Genomic DNA, 22,082 nt, shown 5'->3' with positions numbered 1-22,082 from the left:
CCAGACACTGACGCTCCTAGCAACCGGCTAGCAGCTCCGTTTCCAAGGACTGTAACGCCTTCAACCGCCCGCCGTGATAGAGTGCCCACGACCCTGCCTCGGGAATCCCGCTCCGCACCGCCCCACCAGACCCGGACTCGGAGCCGCTAGCGGCCCGACATGAACAGCAATGACTCCTCCCTTATGGTGCGTGGCCTGGGCGCTGTCCGACAGCTCCCTCGTGACTCCCCGCCTCTGACACAGCGACCTCGTGCCTTGCTACTCTCTTGCCACCCTTCGCCGTCCTCAGTTATATCAGGCGGTCCTGCCCTTTCTTGCCCCATTCTTCCTGACAAGCACATCTTCTCCGGTGGCTTCTGCGCTCCCTGAACCCCAAATTAGCATCCCCGGTTCTTGAGCTACCCCAAACCAGCGCATCTCATCACTATCATTATCCTTTCTTGTCATCATCCCTTCTTCCACCCAGCTCACTCTCGCCTGCGCCTCCCACCCCAGTTGATGGCATCACTATTTAATCTAGCCTTAACTCATACCTCTTCCTTATACTCATCTTCTAATCCTGTCTTCAAGAAATGCCAGCTCCTCAATGTCTCCTGAGTTTTCTTTTTATCTTTTTATCTTCTAGCCCAGAACTGGCACCATCTCTCCCCCTGAGCGCCTGCAACAGCCTCCTTGCCATCTGGTTTCTCTACTCTGGCTCTCTTCAGCAGCAGTAGTCCCTGCTGCCACCACAGCACACACTCCCCACACGCAGAAGCAGCCAGAGTGGTTGTTGCAAAAATGTACATCTGAAAACATCCCTCGCCTTAAAACCATTCTGCTTTCTGTTACCCTTAGGATGGTGTCTGGGCTCTTTCGTATGGCCCATGAGGCTGTTTACAGTCCAACCACATCTGTTCCCAACCTAGCACCCACAAACCTTAGGGGAAGTGAAACTTAACTTTAAAATCTCAGCCCCTTTGTCAAGCTATAGTTTCCATGGGCTTAAGCTTCCTTAGCTGTGAAAGATACTGAGAGGGCCATGTACAGGATAGTGGATATGAAGCCCACAATAACTTGTAACTACAATTGGTATAATTTTTCTTATTATGTGTCCTCATTTTTCCCCCTTATTCCCTTCCTAAGACAAAGCCTGGGTTGAATTCCCCATCACAGTTGAACCAGAATCTGTTGGTAATCTCCCAAACAAACATCTCCAAACTTTTTCCTGGGAAAACTACATGGAGCTGCTCCCAGGGCTGTTAGAGGACAGGATGAGGCCTGAATGTTTCCTCTTTCTCTTCCCTTTGCAGAACTGAGGAGGAGCAGGGGATAGGGAAGGGAGCAGGTCTCATCCCATCTGGGACAGAACAGAGACAGAGAAGGGACTGGGCTAATGCAGCTATGTCTTCCTTCATACAGGCTGGGATCATTTACTATAGCCAGGAAAAGTACTTCCACCATGTGCAGCAGACTGCAGCTGTGGGCCTGGAAAAATTCAGCAATGACCCTGTGTTGAAGTTCTTTAAAGCCTATGGAGTCCTCAAAGAAGGTAAGGACTTGGCAGTGTTGGTCTTGTGACGCCAGGCACTAGCCCGGCCCTAACACTCTGGCTCCACCTGGATGCCTCCTTGTATCCTAGTTATGGTCCCATAAAAACAGTTTCATACTCAGCGGCTGGATTGCCACGGGAATCCACAGAAGCCTACATAATCCATATCTAGTTGACTTTTGAGACCTCAGAGTGCTTACTATCCCTGCTCTGCACCTCGGGTTCCCTCTCTGTAAAATGAGTGATTGGAGAGATAGCTGCATGATTCTTGAAGTAATTTCAGGCCTGGAAGCTGAGAACTGGTAATGCAGGCAAAGGAGGAGGAAGAGGTAGGTGTGAGGACAGGTGGGTATGGTACAGGTACAGGGAGAGGAGTGGGACCCATGCAGGTGCAGATGCGCTGACATTCAGAAGGTAGTCCTGGGCTGAGGACTGGCCGAATGGCCCATGGCCAATATCTGAGGACATGGAGGGATAAATGTAATCAGTGGCTCTTGAGCACTAGCTGGGAAAGCCCTGCCTGAAGTCCTTCTTCAGAACTGACGCAGCTAATAATTGCAGCCTCACACATATCCCCACAAGTACTCACAGGTACACCTTTCAAGTCCAAGATTTCCAACCTCCAACAGCCTGGACCATGTTACCAGCAACTCTTTCCCAGAGCCCCAGTCTTCAGGGAGCTTGGGTCACTGGGGACCTTTCAGACCAGTTAGTCCTCTGACTCTGGGCAAAGGCAGGTAGTGCTGAACCATTGGGTCAGCTACAGAGTCTCATGTCCTCTAATCCTGGAGCTTGAGAGTATAACTATGTGGACTGTCTTTGCAGAGCACATCCAGGATGCCATCAGTGACCTGGAAAGCATCAGGCATCACCCAGACGTGTCCCTGTGCTCCACCATGGCCCTCATTTATGCTCACAAAAGATGTGAAATCATTGGTGAGTGCCACCATGCTCAGCTAGGCCTGACCCACCAGGGGAAAGAAAGCCCTGCCCCAGAGATACACAGTCCCTCAAGGGCTGCCAAAGGAGGTGTGTGCCCTGGTGGTTGTGCAGATGCTGTTAACCAGTGAGAAGTGAGTGCTGCTCCTCTCCCCTTGGAAGTCTGGGAGAAGACACCATGCCTGGATCCAGCTGAGTGGAAGCAGGCAGAGCCCATGACAGTGTAAGGGGTCCATGCTCCCGATCCCAAGAGTTGGGAAAACACCCTTCTTCTTTGCCAAGATCTTGTCAGAAAAACCAAGCTAATATATATAATTCTACCCCTAATCTCCACCCCTCAGGGAGAGGGTCCAAGAGAGACTACAGACTACTATTTCCCCACTCATAATAAGTTGTGGGCCTGAGGCTAAGGATTTTGGTTTGGTCTGCCTGCTCAGCACACTGCTGGGCACAGAGAAGAGAAGATAATCTCAGCGAGCACACCTGAGTCCAGGCCGGGGCAGCCCCTGCGGCATCTCAAGGGCAGGTACTGCTGATTTCTAGGCCTTGGACTGCACACGGTGTGCTGCATATGTTGAAGGAGATCCACAGTGTGTGAGAGAGACCCAGAGGTAGTTCCCTGGGCTCTCGGTGGCCCCTGCAGAACCAGGCAGACTTCTGCATCCTAACTCTCCCTCTTCCTTCGCTCTTGGATTTACAGACCGAGAAGCAATTCAGGAGCTTGAGTACAGCCTGAAGGAAATACGCAAGACAGTCAGTGGGACTGCCCTGTACTATGCTGGTGTCTTCCTCTGGCTCATAGGCCACCATGACAAGGCCAAAGAGTACATTGACCGCATGCTAAAGATCTCTAGAGGCTTCAGAGAGGTACTCACCACACCATGGGGACAACAGGCAAAGAAAGCAGCATCCAAACACGTAATAGCAGAGTGGCCCTTACTCCCACAAAGGGCCCTGAAACTGGGGGAGAGCCACACCCAGGCACTGACAAAACACCGGGTCTCACAGTTGCCCCAAGTATGTTGTCTCTGGGCTTAGCAGAGGTTACTCATTGGCGTTTGTCCATAGAGTCTGATTTCTAGATAGATTTTCTATGGCTTGCACCATATTCTTAAGAAATTTTTTTTTGAGACCTCACTGCAGCCTCAGCCTCCCAGGCACAAGCAATCCTCCCACCTCAGCCTCCCAGTAGCTGGGACCATAAGTGTGTGCCAGCACATCCAGCTAGTTTTTACATTTTTTGTAGAGACTGGGTCTTGCCATGTTGCCCAGGCTGCTCCAGACTTACTGGTTCTTTTGAGGACCCAGATGAGCTGGTCACACTGGGCCATTCCCTCCCTGTAGTGCTCTGCTGGAACTGAATGATGGCTCATGCGGTACAGCTCATATACTGTATATCTGCACTAATATGGAATTTGAAGCCTCAGTCTAGACCATGCCTTCTCAGCAGGGCTGATATCAATTTTCAAGGGTGTAGACATGGTCCCTGGGGGAGAGGATGAAAAAAATCTTATTCTTTATGTATAAAATACACATATATATATACAGTACACAATACACAGATATGGTATATCTGAGGCATTAACATTTCTTGCAGGGGAAGGGATTAATTAGGAAACAGTGTCTAAAGAGACTCCTTAGGATAGATAATAGAAAAAGAGAAATGGAAATATAATAGAGAAATACTGATCTAGGCCATCATGAGGGGTGCTTTAGGTCTGGGCTCTTCCAAGTCTGCTTCCCAGGCCTGGCCCTCCCCATCTGCCAAGAGAGGCTAGGTAAAGGCTAACAGGGAACCAGCGAGGTCCACGAGCTCAGAATGGCTCCTGCTCACCCACTCAGAGGGCATTCCTGGGCTTCCTGTGCAGGGCCAGGCCTTGTGCTGGCCTAAGGAGTGGAGAGATCAAGAGTGGCCCTGAGTAGGCCCCCATGTTGGCTACTGACCCCAGGGTAAACAGGCAATGACAGGATAGGTGAGTGTGCCTCAGTAAGGGTAATGGAGAGCTGTAAGGGTACAGGGAGGGAGGTCTCCTAAGCAGGGGCCTCTGAGGCTGAGTTGTAAGGAGTGGTAATGGACATCAGGTGCAGGGGTTTGGTTGGGAGTGGGAGGGGGTGCTGTCCAGGGCATTTCCAGACAAAGCAACAATGGGAGACCTGGCCGTGAGAGAGAGCCGGCTGCCCTGGGATCTGCATGGGGCTGTGCCTGGCGGGGCCTCAGGGTGTTGGGTGGCAAAGGGTGGATCATGTGCAGGCTGGGTTGAGGCTGTGCAGGACCAAGGACTTCATCTTTCATCTTGTTCTCATCCAGGCCTATGTGCTCAGAGGCTGGGTGGACCTCACCTCAGACAAGCCTCACACTGCGAAGAAAGCCATTGAGTACCTGGAACAAGGAATTCAGGACACCAAAGATGTGCTGGGGCTGATGGGAAAGGTGGGCAGTGGAAAACGGAGAGGTGGAAGTATTCCTGGCCAGGCCACTGGAACCAGAGACCCACCAGGTACCCCCAGGCCAAAAGCTCAGTCTCCAGATGCCTCATCTGGTAGATGAAGAGCAGAGGCCCAGAGAGGTTCAGCAACCAACCCAGGGTTACACAGCAGTCCAAGGTCCACTTTACTTCTCAAATTCTTCCTGGTTGATCTGAGCTTCTGTCTCATTTGCATGGGAGACCCCCAGGAGACTCTCAGGGTCACTATCTGAAGGTCTGTCCTTCCTTGACCCTCTCAGGCTTTCTCTCTGCCTCTGTGTTAGTTTCACTCAGTGCCCTTCTCCCTTTCTTCTTTTATTTTGACCTTCCCATTTCACCTCTTTCTACCTATTAAATTCATTTAGTGTGCCATAAGAGAAGGGAGGTATATATTTTATATGTTCTGTATTTTCTGATCTTGTTTCTTTTTTTTCTTGTGAGCCTCGTGGAATTAATTTTTGAGAGAAAAAATGTCCTCGTATTTTCTTCTGTTTGTATATTTTTTATTATAAAAGAATATGTACTTATTTAAGAAAACAGAAGCCTAAAAAACGTCAACAGATGAACTAAAATGGCAGGCTTAGTCTTACCGCTCCAAGACAAGTGTTAGTATTTTAGGGCAACGTCTTCTAGTCTTCTTTCTATACTTGGGTCCAGGGTGTGTATTAAGTTGGCTTTCTGGGTGGCAGAAAGCAATGGAGATTATTGTGAGCCAGCTTATCACAGAGCACCCTTGGGGCCAGCACCTGTGGAAAGAGAAGGCTGGCTGTGAACAGTCACAGCAAAGGCCGCAGCCAACTCTGTGAGGAACTCTGGAGCCGGGAAGCCCCTTCAGTGAGCTCCCCATCAGTGCCTTGACACTGGAGGTGGGCTGCCCCAGGGACAGGTGTGACCTGGGACAAAGCAGCTCCCTTCAACCATGGGTGATCCCTGGAGGGAGACTCCATTGAGAGCCATCAGTCACCAACTCTCCTGCTCCCATGGTAGGGGTTGGGTCACAGTGTTTGTATATAATGTAGTTTTCACCCTAGGGCATATTGTCATTTACTTTGTTTTTCTTCATGTAATATTTTCTTTGTGTAGTATTCAAAATGTCAGTTTGAACATGGATGTAAAGCCAGTCTTCTATTGTATGGGCATAATGTGATTTACCAACCTGGTCCCCTATTATTTGGATATTGGGATTGTTTCTGGTTATGCACTTAAAGTTTTTCAGTGAACACATTTATACAAAAATCTTCATTATACAGAATAATCCTCTTGTTTTAATGACAAGTCTCTTAATGGGGGTTACTGTAGGTCTGAGGGAAGCCCTCCTTTCAGAGTCCAATTTCAAGTCTTTTAGAAGCATTGCCCCCTGGACCTTAGGGCACCTGTGTCATGACTGTTTGAGGAGAACCTGGTGGCTGGTGTTTGCCTGCAAAGGCCATGACCGCAGCCCAGTAGGCCTTGACAGAACAACAACAAAAAAACTCCACAACCTTGCGATAGAAGTAGTTGCCAGAAAACCCTAACCGACTCAGAATTGCTAAACTGGGCATTGGCAAGCAATTTCAGTGATGAAATACAGAAAAGTGAATGGGAAATGAATGGAAAATTTATGGAACTGGAAAGTGCCCAGTGACCTCACCTCTCGCCTTCAGGGTAACCTCACATGGGCTTGCCCTATCCCAGGCCTGCTAAGTTTCCCAAGCTTGGGGCTTAGCTATGTCCCTAAAGCCCCTGTTCATCCTGTCCGAGAACCCAAGACTGTTGTAAACCTTGATATGTCACTCTTTCTCCCGGGGACTTTGAGGGGCTACTGGCCCAGCTGAGAGGACCCACAGTGCCCATGTGTCAGGTTCTGTTCCTGTTTTCATGGAGACACTGAGACAACCCCCCTCCAACAAACTCCCTTCATGGGCACTCCCTTCACAAAGGCTCTTCTGTCTGGCTCCCAACAGGCAATGTACTTCATGATGCAGCAGAACTACTCAGAGGCCCTGGAGGTGGTGAACCAGATCACTGTGACTTCAGGGAGCTTCCTGCCAGCCCTTGTCCTGAAGATGCAGCTGTTCTTAGCTCGGCAGGACTGGGAGCAGACAGTAGAAATGGGACATAGGTGAGTTACTGCCCAACTGTGCAGCTTCCTTTCTTTCCAAGACAAGGGTGCTAACACGTATGTTACCATCTTATAAGATGGTAAGACAGGAAAACAAGACGGAAAGGTAAATATCACCCATAGAGGAACTGGGAATTGTGCTATGGCCAAATTGGGATGAGGAGGAGAGGGGGGACGGGTGTACACCGCAAGCAAACGAAATACACATCATAACATGAGGCTAGGAGCTGTGGCCTATGATGGCTAAATCAAGAAATAGAGGGTAAAGGCTTATTGTTTAGAAGAGACAGGGAAGGACCCATCAAAAGAACTAAAGCAAGAGTTCCAGGGTAGAAAGCAGTGGCTGTGAAGACTGCAGGAGAATGAGACTAGAATATATTTCATTATTAAGTTTTTTTTTAAACTATGAGTATGGTATACCTTAATAAAAACTTTAGGGGAAAAATGTCACTGGTGACTTTGAGAGAAGCGTTTTAGCAGCAGGCTGGGTACATAAACCAGAGAGCAGATTTCAGGAGTTATTGGGCGTGTAGAAACCAGACACCAAGTGTAGAGTGATCTGGAAGCATTGTGAAGAAAAATGAAAATGGCTTTTGGGAGGATATTTGATGCAAGGCTTTTGGCAAGCCAAAAAAAAAAAAAAAAAAAAATTGTCTCTTTAAACTCTAATGCGCACAGTGGCTCATGCCTGTAATCCCAACACTTTGGGAGGCTGTGGCAGAAGGATTGCTTGAGCCCAGAAGTTCAAGACCAGCCTGGGCAACATAGTGAGATCTTGTCTCTACAGAAAATAAAAAAATAAAATCAGCTGGGCATTGTGGTGTGCACCTGAAGTCCCAGCTACTAGGGAGGCTGAGGCGGGAGAATCACTTGAGCCCAGGAAGGTTGAAGCTGCAGTGAGCTGTGATTGTGTCACTGCACTCCAGCCTGGGTGACAGAATAAGACCCTGTCTCAAAAAATAATAATAATAAATAAAATAAAAATAAACTCTAACACTTTATTTTTATCACAATCATTCTAAAATGTATCATCTTCATTTTTTTCCCAGTAGGAGTTAATGGCCCATGAGTTATCACTATGACTTGTAACTGAATTATAGGGAAATATATAGCACAGGTCTAAAAGAAAAAAGCATATAATCAAACTTCTTTCTTCCCTTGGGAAGAATCCTAATTCCTCCGCGGATGGCTGGAACTTGAATCTTATAGAGAGGTGCTGGTGGCAAATCAAACATGTCTCTATCTTGCCCAGCCCACAGGCGCCACACACAAGCTGGTAATGTCTGTGTGGACCTCAGCTTCCCTTTCTCCCAGTGTAGACCTGGCCTTGGTAGGAGCTTGCTTTGGAGGCTAGGCCTCAGACCAGCAGCTCACCTGGAAACACCTGGCTGAAGCCATATGTGGGTGTTTGTGGCCTCCCTGACCCGACTGTGCCCATGTGCAGGGAGACAGTGTTTGGGGCCAACAGATTGAATCCAGTGCCCCAGCGTGTTCCCTCATGGAAGCTTTCCCAATTAGTGGGATTCACGGAATTCCCTCAGATTTTTTTTTTTTTTTTTTTTTTTTGAGATGGAGTCTTGCTCTGTCGCCCAGGCTGGAGTGCAGTGGTGCGATCTAGGCTCACTGCAAGCTCCACCTCCGGGTTCACACTCAGCCTCCTGAGATAGGCTGGGATCTATAGGCGCCCGCCACCTCGCCCGGCCCTAATTTTTTTTGTATTTTTTTAGTATAGATGGGGTTTCACCATGTTAGCCAGGATGGTCTCAATCTCCTGACGCCTGCGTGATCCCGCCGCCTTGGCCTCCCCCAAGAAGTGCTGGGATTACAGGCGTGAGCCACCGCGCCCCGGCCCCTCAGATTTTAAAACTCTGCTCTATAAAGGTGTGTTTCTGTTTTCATCCCTAATATATTTTTTCTTTCTTATTTTCTTCATTAATATTAAAAGTTTGCCTCTCTTATTAGCCTTTTTAAAGAACCAGCTTTGAGTTTTGTAGCTCCTTTCTATTATATTCTAATAAAATAGAAATTTTATAAGTTCTATATTATATTCTTTGTGTATTCTAATTTATTAATTTCTGCCTCCCCTTTTTTTTTGGAGGGGGGAATGTCTTGCTCTGTTGCCTAGGCTTGAGTGCAGTGGCATAATCATAGTTCACTTCTGCCTCGAACCTCTGGGCTCAAGTGATCCTCCCATCTCAGCCTCTTGAGAAGCTAGGACTACAGGCAAGCACCACCATACCCAGCTATTTTTTTTTTATAAGTTTTTTTTTTTTTTTATGTTGCCCAAGCAGCTGTCAAACTCCTGGGCCCAAACGATCTTCTTGCCTCTGCTTCCAAAAGTCCTGGGGTTATGGGTGTGAGTCACCACACCCAGCCTAATTTCTGTTCTTAACTTTATTATTTCCTACCAACTACTTTCTTCCGAGGTATTCTGCTATTGTATTCTAACTCTTTTTTTTTTTATTTTAGTTTTCAGTTTTATTTTTTAATTTGTAGAGATGGGATCTCACTGTGTTGCCAGGCTGGTCTTGAACACCTGGCCTTAAGCAATCCTCCCACCCCAGCATCCCAAAATGCTAGGATTACAGGTATAAGCTACTGTGCCTGGCCTGTTTTCTGACTCTTAAGTTGGATGCCTGTCTCAACTATTCTCAATTTTACTTTAGAATATAAGCATTGAAGTCTGTGGGTATCCCTCAAGGTACCATTTTTGCAGAGTCTACCCATTTGGATATGTAATATTTTTCTATATCATTTGGCTCCAAAATTTTCTAATATCTATTCAGATTCTTCTTTGGTCTATAAGTTTTCAAAGTATGTTGCAGTTTTGTTAATTCTCAAATGTATGAGGTTTACAGTGCTCTCAGAAGCATCAGAAATGGTTAGAACTTTTTCAGTGCTGATTGTGCCTAATCATGTTGGAATTTAGTGCATGAATTAGACGAACCTGCTATTAAGCAGAAAGTCATTCCCTGACAGGCTGAAAAATGGGAAAGAATCTTTCTATAAAGAAATAGAATATTGAAAACCTCATAGTATGGTCAGAAGCTATAGCTTCACAATGGGACAAAATTGAAACCCAGGTTCCTTTTCCATCTTAAAGTGACTGCCCCCCAAGTACCTTTCTGGCCACCTCCAGACTCTGGCACCATGGTCATGTCTGGTTAGTTGGGTTATGAATAAGTTTCTGTGGCAAAGACCCTCAGATACACAACTTAAATAACATAAAAGGTTATTCTTCCTCCAGGTAAAGTTGTTGGTGGCTCAGGGCTGGGATGACAGCTTAACTCTGGGGAGTCCCAAGCCCCTCTGTCTTGTTGCTCTGCTATTCCTAGGATAACGCTCACATGGTCCACATTCCAGACAGTAGACAGGAGGGAAGGCCTGCTGGTGGGGCACAACTGGACCGCACACCCCTCACTTGCACTTCTATCCTGTAGGTCAGACCTTTGTCACATGGCCAAATGTAAGCTGCAAAGAGAGGCTGGGAAATGTCATCTTTATTCTGAGCAGCTTATGTCTGGCTAATTTGGGAGTTCTATTATTAAAAGAAGAGGGGAGAATAGATATTCAAAGACAATCAGAAGTTGCCAATTCACCATCCCAGCCTTGCCTATCCATACTCTCAATTCATGTGCCTCCTCTTCTTCCTTCAGAATCCTAGAAAAAGATGAAAGCAATATTGATGCCTGCCAAATTCTAGCCGTGCATGAGCTTGCAAGAGAAGGAAACATGACCACAGTAAGTTCTTTGAAGACTCAGAAGGTGAGCCTTGTAACAGAGTCAAGGAGGAACCCTTCATAACCTGTGCACCTGACCCAAAGCCTTTGTACAGAGCCCCTGAATCTCAGCTTCCTCTTTCCTACCCACCCCTATACTTGCTGCCAAGGAGGCCTGCTCTGGTTTGACTCTTTGGGTTGTGTAGCTTGGGAGTCAGGCAGCATCAGGCAGTGAGGTTGATGCTAGGCTCTGCCCTGTGCTCTCTGTGGAAGCCTTGGCAGGTGTCCCCACCTGGATAAGCCTCAGGCTTCCTGTTTGTAAAATAGACAGAATTCCACACAGGACTAAATATGATAAGAAGTGGGAGAGTTTGGAACAGTCCCTTTCACACTACAGTAATTTCATCAATGTTAACTGATAGTAGAAGTCGTGGTAGTATTTCTGAATTCAGGAAATGCCATTTTTTTAGGGGATAGTTGGAACTGCTCAGGCATTGGCCAGGTAATACCGGGCCCCAAACATGTTCCTAAGTCTTGTAGTTTTCCAAAGAAACCAAAAATAGCCCTCAAATGCAGTCAGAAACACCTAGAATTCTTAGTGAAACCTCAATAGCCAGACAGGTTCTCATTTTCAAAAGAGGTTGTGTTTTAGCCAAATCATTGCCTTTTAGATCAGTGAAATATATTGCCTCTGTGGAGAGCATGGCAAACCAAGAGTCTCTAAGGGGTCATGGTGGAAAGGGGAAGCTTCTGGTTCCTTCTGCACAGCTCTGAGATTGTGGATTTTGTGGGATGGGGTGAGGTAGAGGGGAGAGTCCGTGTTTGGGAGGAGCCTACAAAAAGGGCCCCAGCCCTTTTCGTCTCTGGGTAGGAATAAGAGAATAGGCCTATCCTCAGCTCCCTGTGATCCAAGATCCCTAAGCATACCTTCCTGGGCCTGGCCTGAAAGTTAATCCCAGGGGCAGACTTAGCATTTAGCTAACTGGGATTTAGCATTAGCCCCTCTTTTACTCCTACTTCAAACCTCGGGGCCTACCTCCGACTCTGAGCTGGCTACCCGGTTCTAATTTTGTTCATGCTTACTGAACAGAGTGGACCCATACCATCCTGGATTTCGCTTTTGGCACTTCTCTGCAGCTGGGAACTAAGAATTCCTTACTCCTGGGTGGGGAGTGGGAAAGAACCTAAGCTTTGGAATCTGTCAGTGACCTAGGTGACTGGGTGACCTCAGACCAATTGCCTAACCTTTCTGACCTTTCATGTGTTGGACAGGAAAGTTTGGAAAGTTCGGATCGTTATACTGACTTACATTTGACTCATGTCAAAATGGAGCAGAGGCTTCTGGGCCAGCACAGTTAATTTGCTGCTGGCCTGGCAGGCTGCACTATGGACACAGTGAGGGCTAGCTACTGGCTCTGCCTGGGTGGGTCTGAAAAGGTAGCTTCTCTTCACAAACTTGGGAACAGGGCTACTCTATGGGTTAGCCCTGCTCCATAAGGAGCAGTCAAAAAAAAAAAAAGAAAAAAAAATTCAGTAACAGAGGGGCAGTGCCAGCTCTGGGTGAATAATGTCCCCAGGAGCTCCACCTATGGGCCTTTGAAGTAATGCTGATGCCTGGGCCACTCCAATTCACTTAAATCTGAATTTCTGGGGGGTTGTGCCTGGGCATGGGCATTTTTTAAATCTCCCAGCTGATGCTACTATGCAGCCAGGGTTGAGAACCATGGCCCAACTCTGACCTTGCACCTTGCATGTTGACATTCTGTTTTGTCCCTGCAGGCTACCAATCATGTTAGAAATCTGATTAAGGCACTAGAGACAAGGGAGCCCGAAAATCCAAGCCTCCATCTTAAAAAAATTCTTGTGGTTAGCCGACTGGTAAGAAGGTTTTCCTGGTTCTGAAATGGTGCGTCTCCCTGCTTTCCTTAGAGCAGACCTGTGCTCCCCCAGGAAACTCCTTGAGTGCCTTGCCCCTCCCTTCTGGCTCAAACTTGTCCTTTCGGGGTAGTGGCTCATAGCCTGCTGCGCCTACTTGCCTCTGGCTGATAACTGTGACATGTGGGTTCTACGTCCTCAGCCTAGGTGCCCCCTCAGAGATGCCATGAAGATCAGGGAGACGGGGTCTGAAAATACTTTTGGAGTGGGCTGTGCCTTGTTTGGGGAAAGTGGGTGGTATCGCCGCTGTTATGCAGCAGAGCCACACCCAGCTCTGGCCTCCAGTGCCTGGGTGCCCGGCTCCTATATTCTTTTTTGTGGAAGTGGCCGAAGAAGGCTGGCCTGCCTAGGCCTCTCAAACATCAGGGAAGGTCCAACTAGACCAGGTTGCCAACAAATCTGTGTCTCTTTTAGACTCTTCAGCCCCAAAGCAAGATTTACTAGAAGTAGTTGCTCTAAGAATGAAGGCAACTCTGGGACCTCAGGAACCAGAACTGTGAAGTTGCATAGACACCATCTCTCCCTCTGTGTGTCTGATTCTCTCTGCCTTGTTCTCCACACATGGCAGGGAGCATGGCTGATGGCAGCCTTTGGGGCCCCTTCTTATTACTGAACACAAAGAAGTTCTTTCATTCAGCTTCAATTTTTGAAAAACTTCTTGGTGACTCCTTAGACCAATTACTGTGGCCAGACAGGGGATAGGTCCCTCAGAGGACCCTGTGGCTAGAGGCAGGTTCCACAGATGTGGCCAGTGAGAGGCTCCTTGGGAGCCAGACAGCAACACAGACCCAGCTGCCTAGACACAGCGTACCTCTTGGGCTCTCCTGGGCCTACCCAGCCCTGCCTACCAAAGTGTCCCCCATTTCTGACATGACCTTGCTGATACAGGCTGGACTGACTGGTCTCCCAATTCCCACCTTCCTGTTTCTTGCAGTGTGGGAGTCACCAGGTGATTCTAGGACTAGTGTGTAGTTTCATCGAGCGTACCTTCATGGCCACCCCCTCCTACATCCATGTGGCCACAGAACTGGGCTATTTCTTCATCCTAAAGAACCAAGTGAAAGAGGCCTTGCTGTGGTACACAGAAGCCATGAAACTGGACAAGGACGGCATGGCTGGTTTGACAGGTATATGCAGGCAGGGCAGGGTTCAGGGGTGGGTGTCGGGAGCCAAAATGGGCAGCTTTCATGGGTCCAGAAGAGAGGTGCTGGAAAGCATTCTCCTTGGGGGGGGTATGTGAATTTTGGGGTACGACGTATGATGGGGTATCTTTCTGGGAATCCACAAGTATGGATGTAGGAGGCACAGGAATGCTCGGAGGTATGATCAGAGTCACTCTGATCTCCACCAGACCTCCAACGCCTGTCTACACTGATTGCCCCAGAAGACTGACAGGCTGAACCTTACACTCAGTGGGCCCTGCCTCTTCTCAGGCTGCCCAGGCCGGGGTTGGAGAAGTTCTACTCACCACCAATCCGCACATGCAGAGCCTCTAGATTCACCTCTGTAGACCCTCCTCCAGGGCTCTGAGCTGAAAAACCACCAAAAAGAGTAGCTCTGAGAATTATATATTTCCCTGTCTGTCCAGGTGATTTTAAAAATCCTTTCTATAAATGACAAATGAACTTTCTATAACGCCATTTCCATTTAACACATTTTTTAAAGCCCCCTACTCCATGGTCTGTGGTGAATTCTGAAATGGCAGTGTTTGGTTTGAGGAAGTTGTGTGATCCAGTGCTCAAGGCAGGCTGGCTCTTGCCCTGGCCCTGAGGGGCTGTGTGTTTGGGGCCAAGTCACTTCTCCTTTCTAAACTCCAGGCTCCTCGTCTGCATAGCACAGTTATCAGAGTAGTTTATCTTGACTTCTGGTTCAACATGTCAGGCTGACCCCATCAAATCCATGCTTGCCCTCTGTCCCCAGATCCCATGAAAATAATGAAAGATATCTTTAAAAGGTAATTAGCCGGGCGTGGTGGCTCATGCCTGTAATCCCAACACTTTGGGAGGCTGAGGTGGGCAGATCATTTGAGGTCAGGAATTCGAGACCAGCTCGGCCAACATGGTGAAACCCCATCTCTATTAAAAACACAAAAGTAGCCAGGCGTGGTGGAGGACATCTGTAATCCCAGCTATTCGGGATGCTGAGGCCAGAGAATCACTTGAACCCGGGAGGCAGAGGTTGATATGAGCCGAGATGGTGCCACTGCACTTCAGCCTGGGCCACAGAGTGAGACTCCACCTCAGAAAAAAAAAAAAAAAAAAAAAAAAAAAAGGAATACATTGCAGCCTTAGAAACAGAAAAATACCTTCCATGGACCAGAAACTTTGAAGAATTTCACATTTCTAGAAGATGGAAGGCAAATGGTGTCAAATACATGGGAATTCCAAGCAGATCTAGAAACCCATAAACCAACATAGGCAGAGATGGGTTAGCTAAAGAATTTAGTAGACCAGCTTTCCCCAAAGAGTTCCAGGAAAAACAAAAACTAAAAAACACGAGCTCAGGGTCACCAGAGGCTGAGTGTGAAAGCATGCCACAGGGCAGTGAGAGCGATTATAGGATTATTGGAACCGTGCCCCGGTCAGAGACTAGAATCCAGGAGGTGTGTATTGGGTGTTGGGGCAGGAGGGAGAGGAACAGTGCTCTGGATGATTTCCCACCATAACCAGGGACATGAAGGACAAAAGGACTTGGCTGCTCAGCACAAAAGCAAAATTCCCTAGAATGTTCATCCACCAGGCTGAGTCCTTCCCTACTTCCTCATTCAAGGGGGAGAGCCCCAGTGGTTAGCCAGAGGAAAGTCCGCTGGTCAGGATGTCTGTCCTCTCTCCCAGTCCAAGCCGAGCCCACTCTTATGTCCTGGAGTCACCATATTTTCTGTCCAGTCTGGCAGAATCAGTGACGTTAACAGTGTGTGAAATGTGCCTACTTGCTGTCCTTCTTTTATAAATCTGCTAGCAGTCTGAAAGATCGGCCAAGTGGAACATATAAAGCAGTAGCCCTCTGAGGAGCAGAGTTAAGGCTAGTACAGAAAAGACTTTTCCTCCCAAAACCCCTTCAATGTTTGGAGAGGCTATTATGTCTATAAGTAAAGAACATGCTACTATGAAAAAGGTACAGGAACAAAAAAGAGTTGCCAAAAATCAAAAATATTGTTGTAAGGTAAAAAATTGTATAGGTGGGTCAAATAGTGGGATGGATATAACTGAAAACTAAGATGGTGATTAGGAAGATAGTCAAGAATAAATATGCCAAAGTAGCAAAGAAATATCTGTACAAGTAGAATAGCTTGCTTCAAACAGATGAGATTTGTCCTCCCAACATCAAAACATACCACAAAACCACAGTAATTAAGTCCCTTTGAGGCCAGCACTGACTAGGATAAGCAAATAGATAAATGGGATGTAACAGGCCTTATTTCAAACTGATAGGTTGTTCAGTAACTCCTAGTTGGATACCCTGCTATCCATTATGAAAAAGAAATAAAGGTAAGTTCTCATCTTACACCATACTTAAATTTCAGGTGAATTAAGTATTAAACATAAAAATTAAATGAAACATGGGTTTCCCTGGGGATTCTAATCCTAACTCCAAACTTGGAAGCTGCAAAGTTTGGCTTTGTGGCTCTACATGTAAAAAAAAAATAGAAGCCACAAAAGAAAATATTTTACCTATTTGACTACATAAAAGCTTAAAATTACTAGCTGACAAGATACTGTAAAAATAGTTAAAGGATAAATGGCACACTAATAGAAAACACTTGCAACAAAGGGTTAAGAAAACATGAAGAGAAAAAAAAATCACCCCCTCCAAGAAAACCAGGCAGGCTGTGAACAGAAAATTCACAGTAGAAAGGAAAAGGCTATATTGGAAATATGAACAGATGTTCATTCTCCCTAATAGTTAAAAAAAAGGTGGTGAATGAAAACTAGTTACTTTTCATGTTTCAGACTGGCAAAAATTACAGCATGTTTGAGGTTATGAAGAAAGGATATTTTAAATTCTTTATAGTAATATAAGTTCAGATATCTTTGAGGGCAAGTTGGTCTTATCTGTCAGCATTTTAAATATATGTGCTCTGTGACTCATCAGCTCTCCCTCAGGAATTTGAACGTATGTAAATGTTCATCGTAGCATTGTAGTATTTAAATACTGAAAACAAAGTAAATGTGAAATTAGATGTCCTTCAGTAGGGCAATAGTTAAATAAATTGTTACATCCACAGTAAAATATTATGTTGTCATCAAAGAGAATGGGGTAGATTTGTATGAAGAGATGGGAAAATATGATATCATATACAAAGTTAAAAAAACAGATTGTGGCCGGGCACAGTGGCTCATGCCTGTAATCCTAGCACGTTGGGATGCTGAGGCAATTGGATCACCTGAGGTCAGGAGTTCGGGAACAGCCTGGCCAACATGGCGAAACCCTGTTTCTACTAAAAATACAAAAATTAGGCAGGCATGGTGGCCATGCCTGTAATCCCAGCTACTCAGGAGGCTGAAGCAGGAGAATTGCTTGAACCTGAGGGGCGGAGGTTGCAGTGAACCAAGATCATGCCACTTCACTCCAGCCTGGGAAAAAGAGTGAAACTCCGTCTCAAAAAAAAGCAGACTGTAGAATGGTGTATGTGAAATTTGATTCCCTTTGTGGATGTGTGTGTTTTTAAACCCATTGGTATGCTTGTGCGTACATATAAATATATATGTCTGAGGTGTCTATATAGTAGTAACATATTATACCTCACGTGTTTCCTAGTGATTATCTCTAGAGAGAGATATTGTTAAAGCCAGAACATGAGCTAGGGATGTTTTTCTGTATTGCCTTAGGGTTTGAATTCTTGAGCATGAGCACGTATTTCTCTTTAAGTTTGTAGAAATGTTGGAAAAGATTCCCTATGCTGAGACACCTTCCTTCCACTGTCTTATTCATGCTCCTTGACCTGATGGGCTGCTGACTGTGCTTCAGGGCTAGCTACTCATCATTGTTTTGTCCCATTTACAGGGATCATCTTGTGTCATATCTTAGAAGGCCACCTGGAGGAAGCTGAGCACCAGCTGGAATTCCTGAAGGAGGTGCAGAAGTCCCTTGGGAAGTCTGAGGTCAGAGCTCCCTGGGGCCATGGGTTGCTCCAGGACAATGTCCTTTGCTGTCCTCCCACCCCTGATTTCCAATAGAAAGCAGCCAAGGTTACCTGGACCTTCACTTTGCCCTTGCCTACCAACTCTGCCCAGGCTGGCATTGGCACTGAGACTCGGTCCTGTCTTCCACAGGTGCTAATTTTCCTCCAAGCCCTCCTGACATCCAAGAAGCACAAGGGGGAGCAAGAGACCACAGCGCTCCTGAAGGAGGCAGTGGAGCTTCACTTCTCCGGCATGCAAGGCCTCCCTCTTGGCTCTGAGTACTTTGAAAAGCTGGACCCCTACTTCCTGGTCTGCATTGCTAAGGAGTACTTGCTCTTCTGCCCCAAACAGGTTAGGGGAAGGCCTATCTTCATGGTGGGGGTCTGGAGTACAGGTTTGGATAGTGCCCACCTGAAGGACAGAGGCATCCTTACTTGTGACCTTACTTGGCCAGTCACAAGTAAGGATGGGGTGAACCTTGGGCAGTTGGGGAGCCCAGGGCTCTTCAAACTTGAACATACAGCACACAGGTCACCTGGGAGGTTGTTCCAGTACAGATTCTGACTCTATAGGGGGGTCTAAAATCCTGCATCTCTAACAAGTTCCCAAGTGATATGAATGCTGCTTGTCTAGGGACCACATTTGGAAGAACAGGGCACCAGCCCATGGCCCTGCTTTTATCCAAGACAAGAGCTTGGCTTCCTTTTCCGCAGAAGCCCCCTAAGAAGTATGTTAGTCTTTACTTGTTTGTCCTGCTCTTCCAGCCAGTCAGGATTCTTTGTGACCAAGGATCATATTTTTATATACCTTAATATCCTCCCAGTGCCTTGTAATGAGTCATTCAGCAAATATTTATTGAGTGCCAGATACCATTCTCTGTACTGGGGACACCACAGTGAACAAAACCAAGTTCCATAGTCTGGAGCTCGTGCTCTAAGCACTAGATGATACAGAGGATAATAAATAAGTGTGGAATGAAGCAAAATTCCTTCACTGAGAGCATTTTCTGAGAGCTCCAGGAGTCTCTCTTAGAATAGGGCAAACCTACTCCCACCTCCACCACCGTGTTCCCACAGCCCAGGTTACCAGGCCAGATCGTGTCTCCACTTCTTAAACAAGTCGCCGTGATCTTGAATCCTGTAGTCAAAGCAGCACCAGCTCTGATCGACCCCCTGTATTTGATGGCTCAGGTCAGGTATTACTCAGGTGAGTGGGGGTGGGGTCCTGGCAGCCAGGTGGGGCCTTGCAAACACCTGATGGAGCTTTGTGTCCACAGGCTCCTTGCCTGGGATACTGCAAACACACACACACACACACACACACACTCCTTGCTTGGGGTACTACACACACACAGAGACACTCACACGCACGCACGTACACACACACAGGCACATGCCCCTACAGGCCTGCCCACTCCCAGCCTCTATCCCCTAGTAACCCTAGTAAGCTCCCTGACCTCTCACCAGCAGGGGTCTCTCCCACCTAGGCCTTTGTGGATTTACTCACTTGATCTGTGCTGGTAATAGTTATTGAACTTCTTCTGAGATACAGTAGTACCAAAAATAGGCAAAAATTCCCTCATGGAGCTTGCATCTAGTAAGGGGAAATTGACAACTCAATGCAAGCTCCACGAGGGAGCACATCGTATTTTTTTGTTAGAACATGGTAATGCTGTAGAAGAAGCTGCAGCAGGGAAGTGATGCAGGGGTGTCAGGGTTGTAGTTTCGAAAAGCTATCCAAAAAAGCCTCATGGAGAAGTGAGAACCCTGTACCATGAGGTCTTCAGAGCCTCCAGGGGCCCTTTCACCTTCTCCCTTCTCAAGGCCCAGACCCTGGAGAGAAAGGGAAGGAGAGGGAAAACCTTCCATGGGTGCTCTATTGTCCTCTGTGATGCAGAGTCCTCCCCTGAAGTACTATCTCCCTGTGGCCTCTTACCCCATCCTGCCTGCCTGGAAACCAGGCTGATCTCTGGTGTTCTGGGAGTGTCCAAAGGGATCAGAATACTGTGGCCATTTGTCTGTCTTCTGGCATTGCATCGTGTGGGTTGCACTCCTGCTGAGAGCTTTCCTGTCTTCATCCTTGGTCCTCCCTATGTTCATTTGGATGCCAGGTTTCCCCACAGCTTCAAAGTATCCTGGATACAAGGCCAGGGTGAGAGAACTTACCCTGGGTGCTGGCATCTGCCAGCAGATTTGGGCCCAAAGCAAGGTCTCCAGCTGCGTAGGTTGCCATGGTGGCCTCTTCACATTTCCACAGCACGTAAGAAGGAGCAGGGAGCTTGGGACCCAGAAGCAGGGGCTCCCTACCCACCAGGTTATGGATCCCAAGTAGGGGTTGTTGAGAGACCTGACTGCAAGGGAAGAGAGTGCCCCTACCAACTCACTACACCCAACCCCTAGGCTGCTGCTACCACCCTGTAAGTGCCAGCCTGTCTGCAGGGAGGCCCCTGAGTCCTCAAGTGCCAGGGGGTTCAGAGCTGAAGCCCAGGAACCCAATAGGTCTGGACATATAAATGCCAAATTTGCCCCTTCCAAGCTGAGTGGCCCAGGTTCCACATCTGAAAAAACAAGAACAATAGCACCAACCTTGCAGGGCTGGGCAAGTAATAAATCAGACTTTCTAAAGTGCTTTGCAAGTGTTGAAACAGAGCAGGAGCTTCATAAATTGTAACTATTGCAGTTGCTGTTACTACTAGGTTTTGTTTGCTCTTATGTGTGGGAATTGAGGCTTAATATGTTCCCCTGAGCTTCTGGATGGAGCAGTGAAGTAACTTAGCTATCTCCCTTAGGGTTACAAAGACAAGAAGGGTGTTACACTGAGGTTTGAGTTTGCTGGCTTTTGTCTGAGTCAAGGAAACAACTGTGTAGTCTTAATTTTAGAAATGGACCCCTGAGTGAAGCAGAACAAAACTGGCTAAAATACCCAACTTTGTATATTTCTGGAGAACAGGACATGTAAAATTCATTCTGCCCTTGCATATCAGGTCCTAGGAGCCCCTTGGGAACCCTGCATGTAGAGGTTTGTGTACTATTTCTAGGAGAGCTAGAGAATGCCCAGAGCATCTTGCAGCGTTGCCTGGAGCTGGACCCCACCTCCGTGGATGCCCATCTCCTCATGTGTCAGACCTACTTGGCTCAGGGCAACTTTGGCATGTGCTTCCACTGCTTAGAGCTGGGTGTCAGCCACAACTTCCAGGTGGGTGCCCTGTCATCCTCTCAGCATCCCAACACCCAGCTAGCTGCGGCCCCTGTTTGCCTTCTGAGAGTAGCCCCAGGGGCTAGCTGTGTCCCACAGATCTTTCTGCTGGTCCAAAGGCAGGGGTAGGCTCAGTGGGCTCCTGAGGTCTTCTCTGACCTGGCTGCTGTGAGCAGCAGCAGTAGCAGCAGTGAACTGGAGCCCCACACTCTGCTGTGCTCCTCCTAGGTCCGAGATCACCCCCTCTACCACCTCATCAAGGCCAGGGCTCTCAACAAGGCTGGAGACTATCCAGAAGCCATAAAGACACTGAAAATGGTCATCAAATTGCCAGCTCTGAAGAAGGAAGAAGGCAGGAAGTTCCTTGGGCCCTCTCTGCAGACCAGCCAGCGGGCATCCATCTTACTAGAACTGGTGGAGGCCCTCCGGCTGAATGGGGAGCTAGTAAGAAATGCCATGCTCTCCTCCCTGGGGACGGGGGCACACTGCAGGCTCAGGGTAGGCCCAGGAACCAGGTTCTTTGGTTCCACCCACTGTTTCCTTGTGCACCAAGTGGAGGGTCTGTTTGATTCCCATGTTTTAGCATGAGGCCACCAAGGTCATGCAGGACACCATCAATGAGTTTGGCGGCACACCAGAAGAGAACCGCATCACCATTGCCAACGTGGACTTGGTCCTGAGCAAGGGTAACGTGGACGTGGCACTGAACATGCTAAGGAACATCTCGCCCAAGCAGTCCTGCTACATGGAAGCCAGAGAGAAGATGGCCAATGTCTACCTGCAGACCCTCAGAGACAGGCGCCTCTACATCAGATGTTACCGGTAAGCCCCACAGGTAGCACAATGACAGCTTCTTCTTTGATGGTATCTTAGGGAATGTTTCCTTCAGATGTTATTTCTTCAACCTGGGTCTCCAGAATGTGTCCTTGGAGTGTAGTTGATGAATGTATGGAATTGTCCATGGGTTATAATTTTAGCATGAAAGGTCAGTAAGCCCTGTTCATGGATGAGTTCTGAGGATACAGAGTTGAATTGGCCCTGAGCCCTGCTTACCCCCCCGCCCCCGCCCCCCCC

General features: G+C 47.6%; 1 protein-coding gene across 5 annotated transcripts in view; it reads left to right on the top strand.

Moving 5' to 3' along the window:
• Window positions 1-2: 2 nt before the first annotated feature.
• Window positions 3-22,082, top strand: part of TTC21A (tetratricopeptide repeat domain 21A) — a 31,691-nt gene continuing 9,611 nt past the window's right edge. For 3 of the 5 annotated variants that reach the window (XR_001881020.1, XM_017849636.1, XM_017849633.1), the window contains exons 1-15: window positions 3-186; window positions 1,402-1,531; window positions 2,357-2,467; window positions 3,171-3,337; window positions 4,779-4,901; window positions 6,879-7,036; window positions 10,693-10,777; window positions 12,535-12,633; window positions 13,625-13,817; window positions 17,695-17,792; window positions 17,964-18,164; window positions 18,890-19,019; window positions 20,851-21,008; window positions 21,237-21,452; window positions 21,592-21,830. Coding sequence is in view for 4 of the 5 variants with exons in the window: in XM_017849636.1 (XP_017705125.1) it covers window positions 160-186; window positions 1,402-1,531; window positions 2,357-2,467; window positions 3,171-3,337; window positions 4,779-4,901; window positions 6,879-7,036; window positions 10,693-10,777; window positions 12,535-12,633; window positions 13,625-13,817; window positions 17,695-17,792; window positions 17,964-18,164; window positions 18,890-19,019; window positions 20,851-21,008; window positions 21,237-21,452; window positions 21,592-21,830 (2,135 nt within the window). In the remaining variant the exon portion in view is untranslated. Of the gene's footprint in view, window positions 187-1,401; window positions 1,532-2,356; window positions 2,468-3,170; window positions 3,338-4,778; window positions 4,969-6,878; window positions 7,037-10,692; window positions 10,778-12,534; window positions 12,634-13,624; window positions 13,818-17,694; window positions 17,793-17,963; window positions 18,165-18,889; window positions 19,020-20,850; window positions 21,009-21,236; window positions 21,453-21,591; window positions 21,831-22,082 lie in introns of those variants that run through there. The other 2 variants (XM_017849635.1, XM_017849637.1) reach the window with 2 other exon arrangements.

Source organism: Rhinopithecus bieti, unplaced genomic scaffold, assembly GCF_001698545.2.
Source record: "Rhinopithecus bieti isolate Rb0 unplaced genomic scaffold, ASM169854v2 scaffold_33121, whole genome shotgun sequence".
Taxonomy (NCBI): Eukaryota; Metazoa; Chordata; class Mammalia; order Primates; family Cercopithecidae; genus Rhinopithecus; species Rhinopithecus bieti.
The sequence above is the reverse complement of the archived record's forward strand: the minus strand, read 5'-3'. Positions and strand labels throughout refer to the sequence as shown.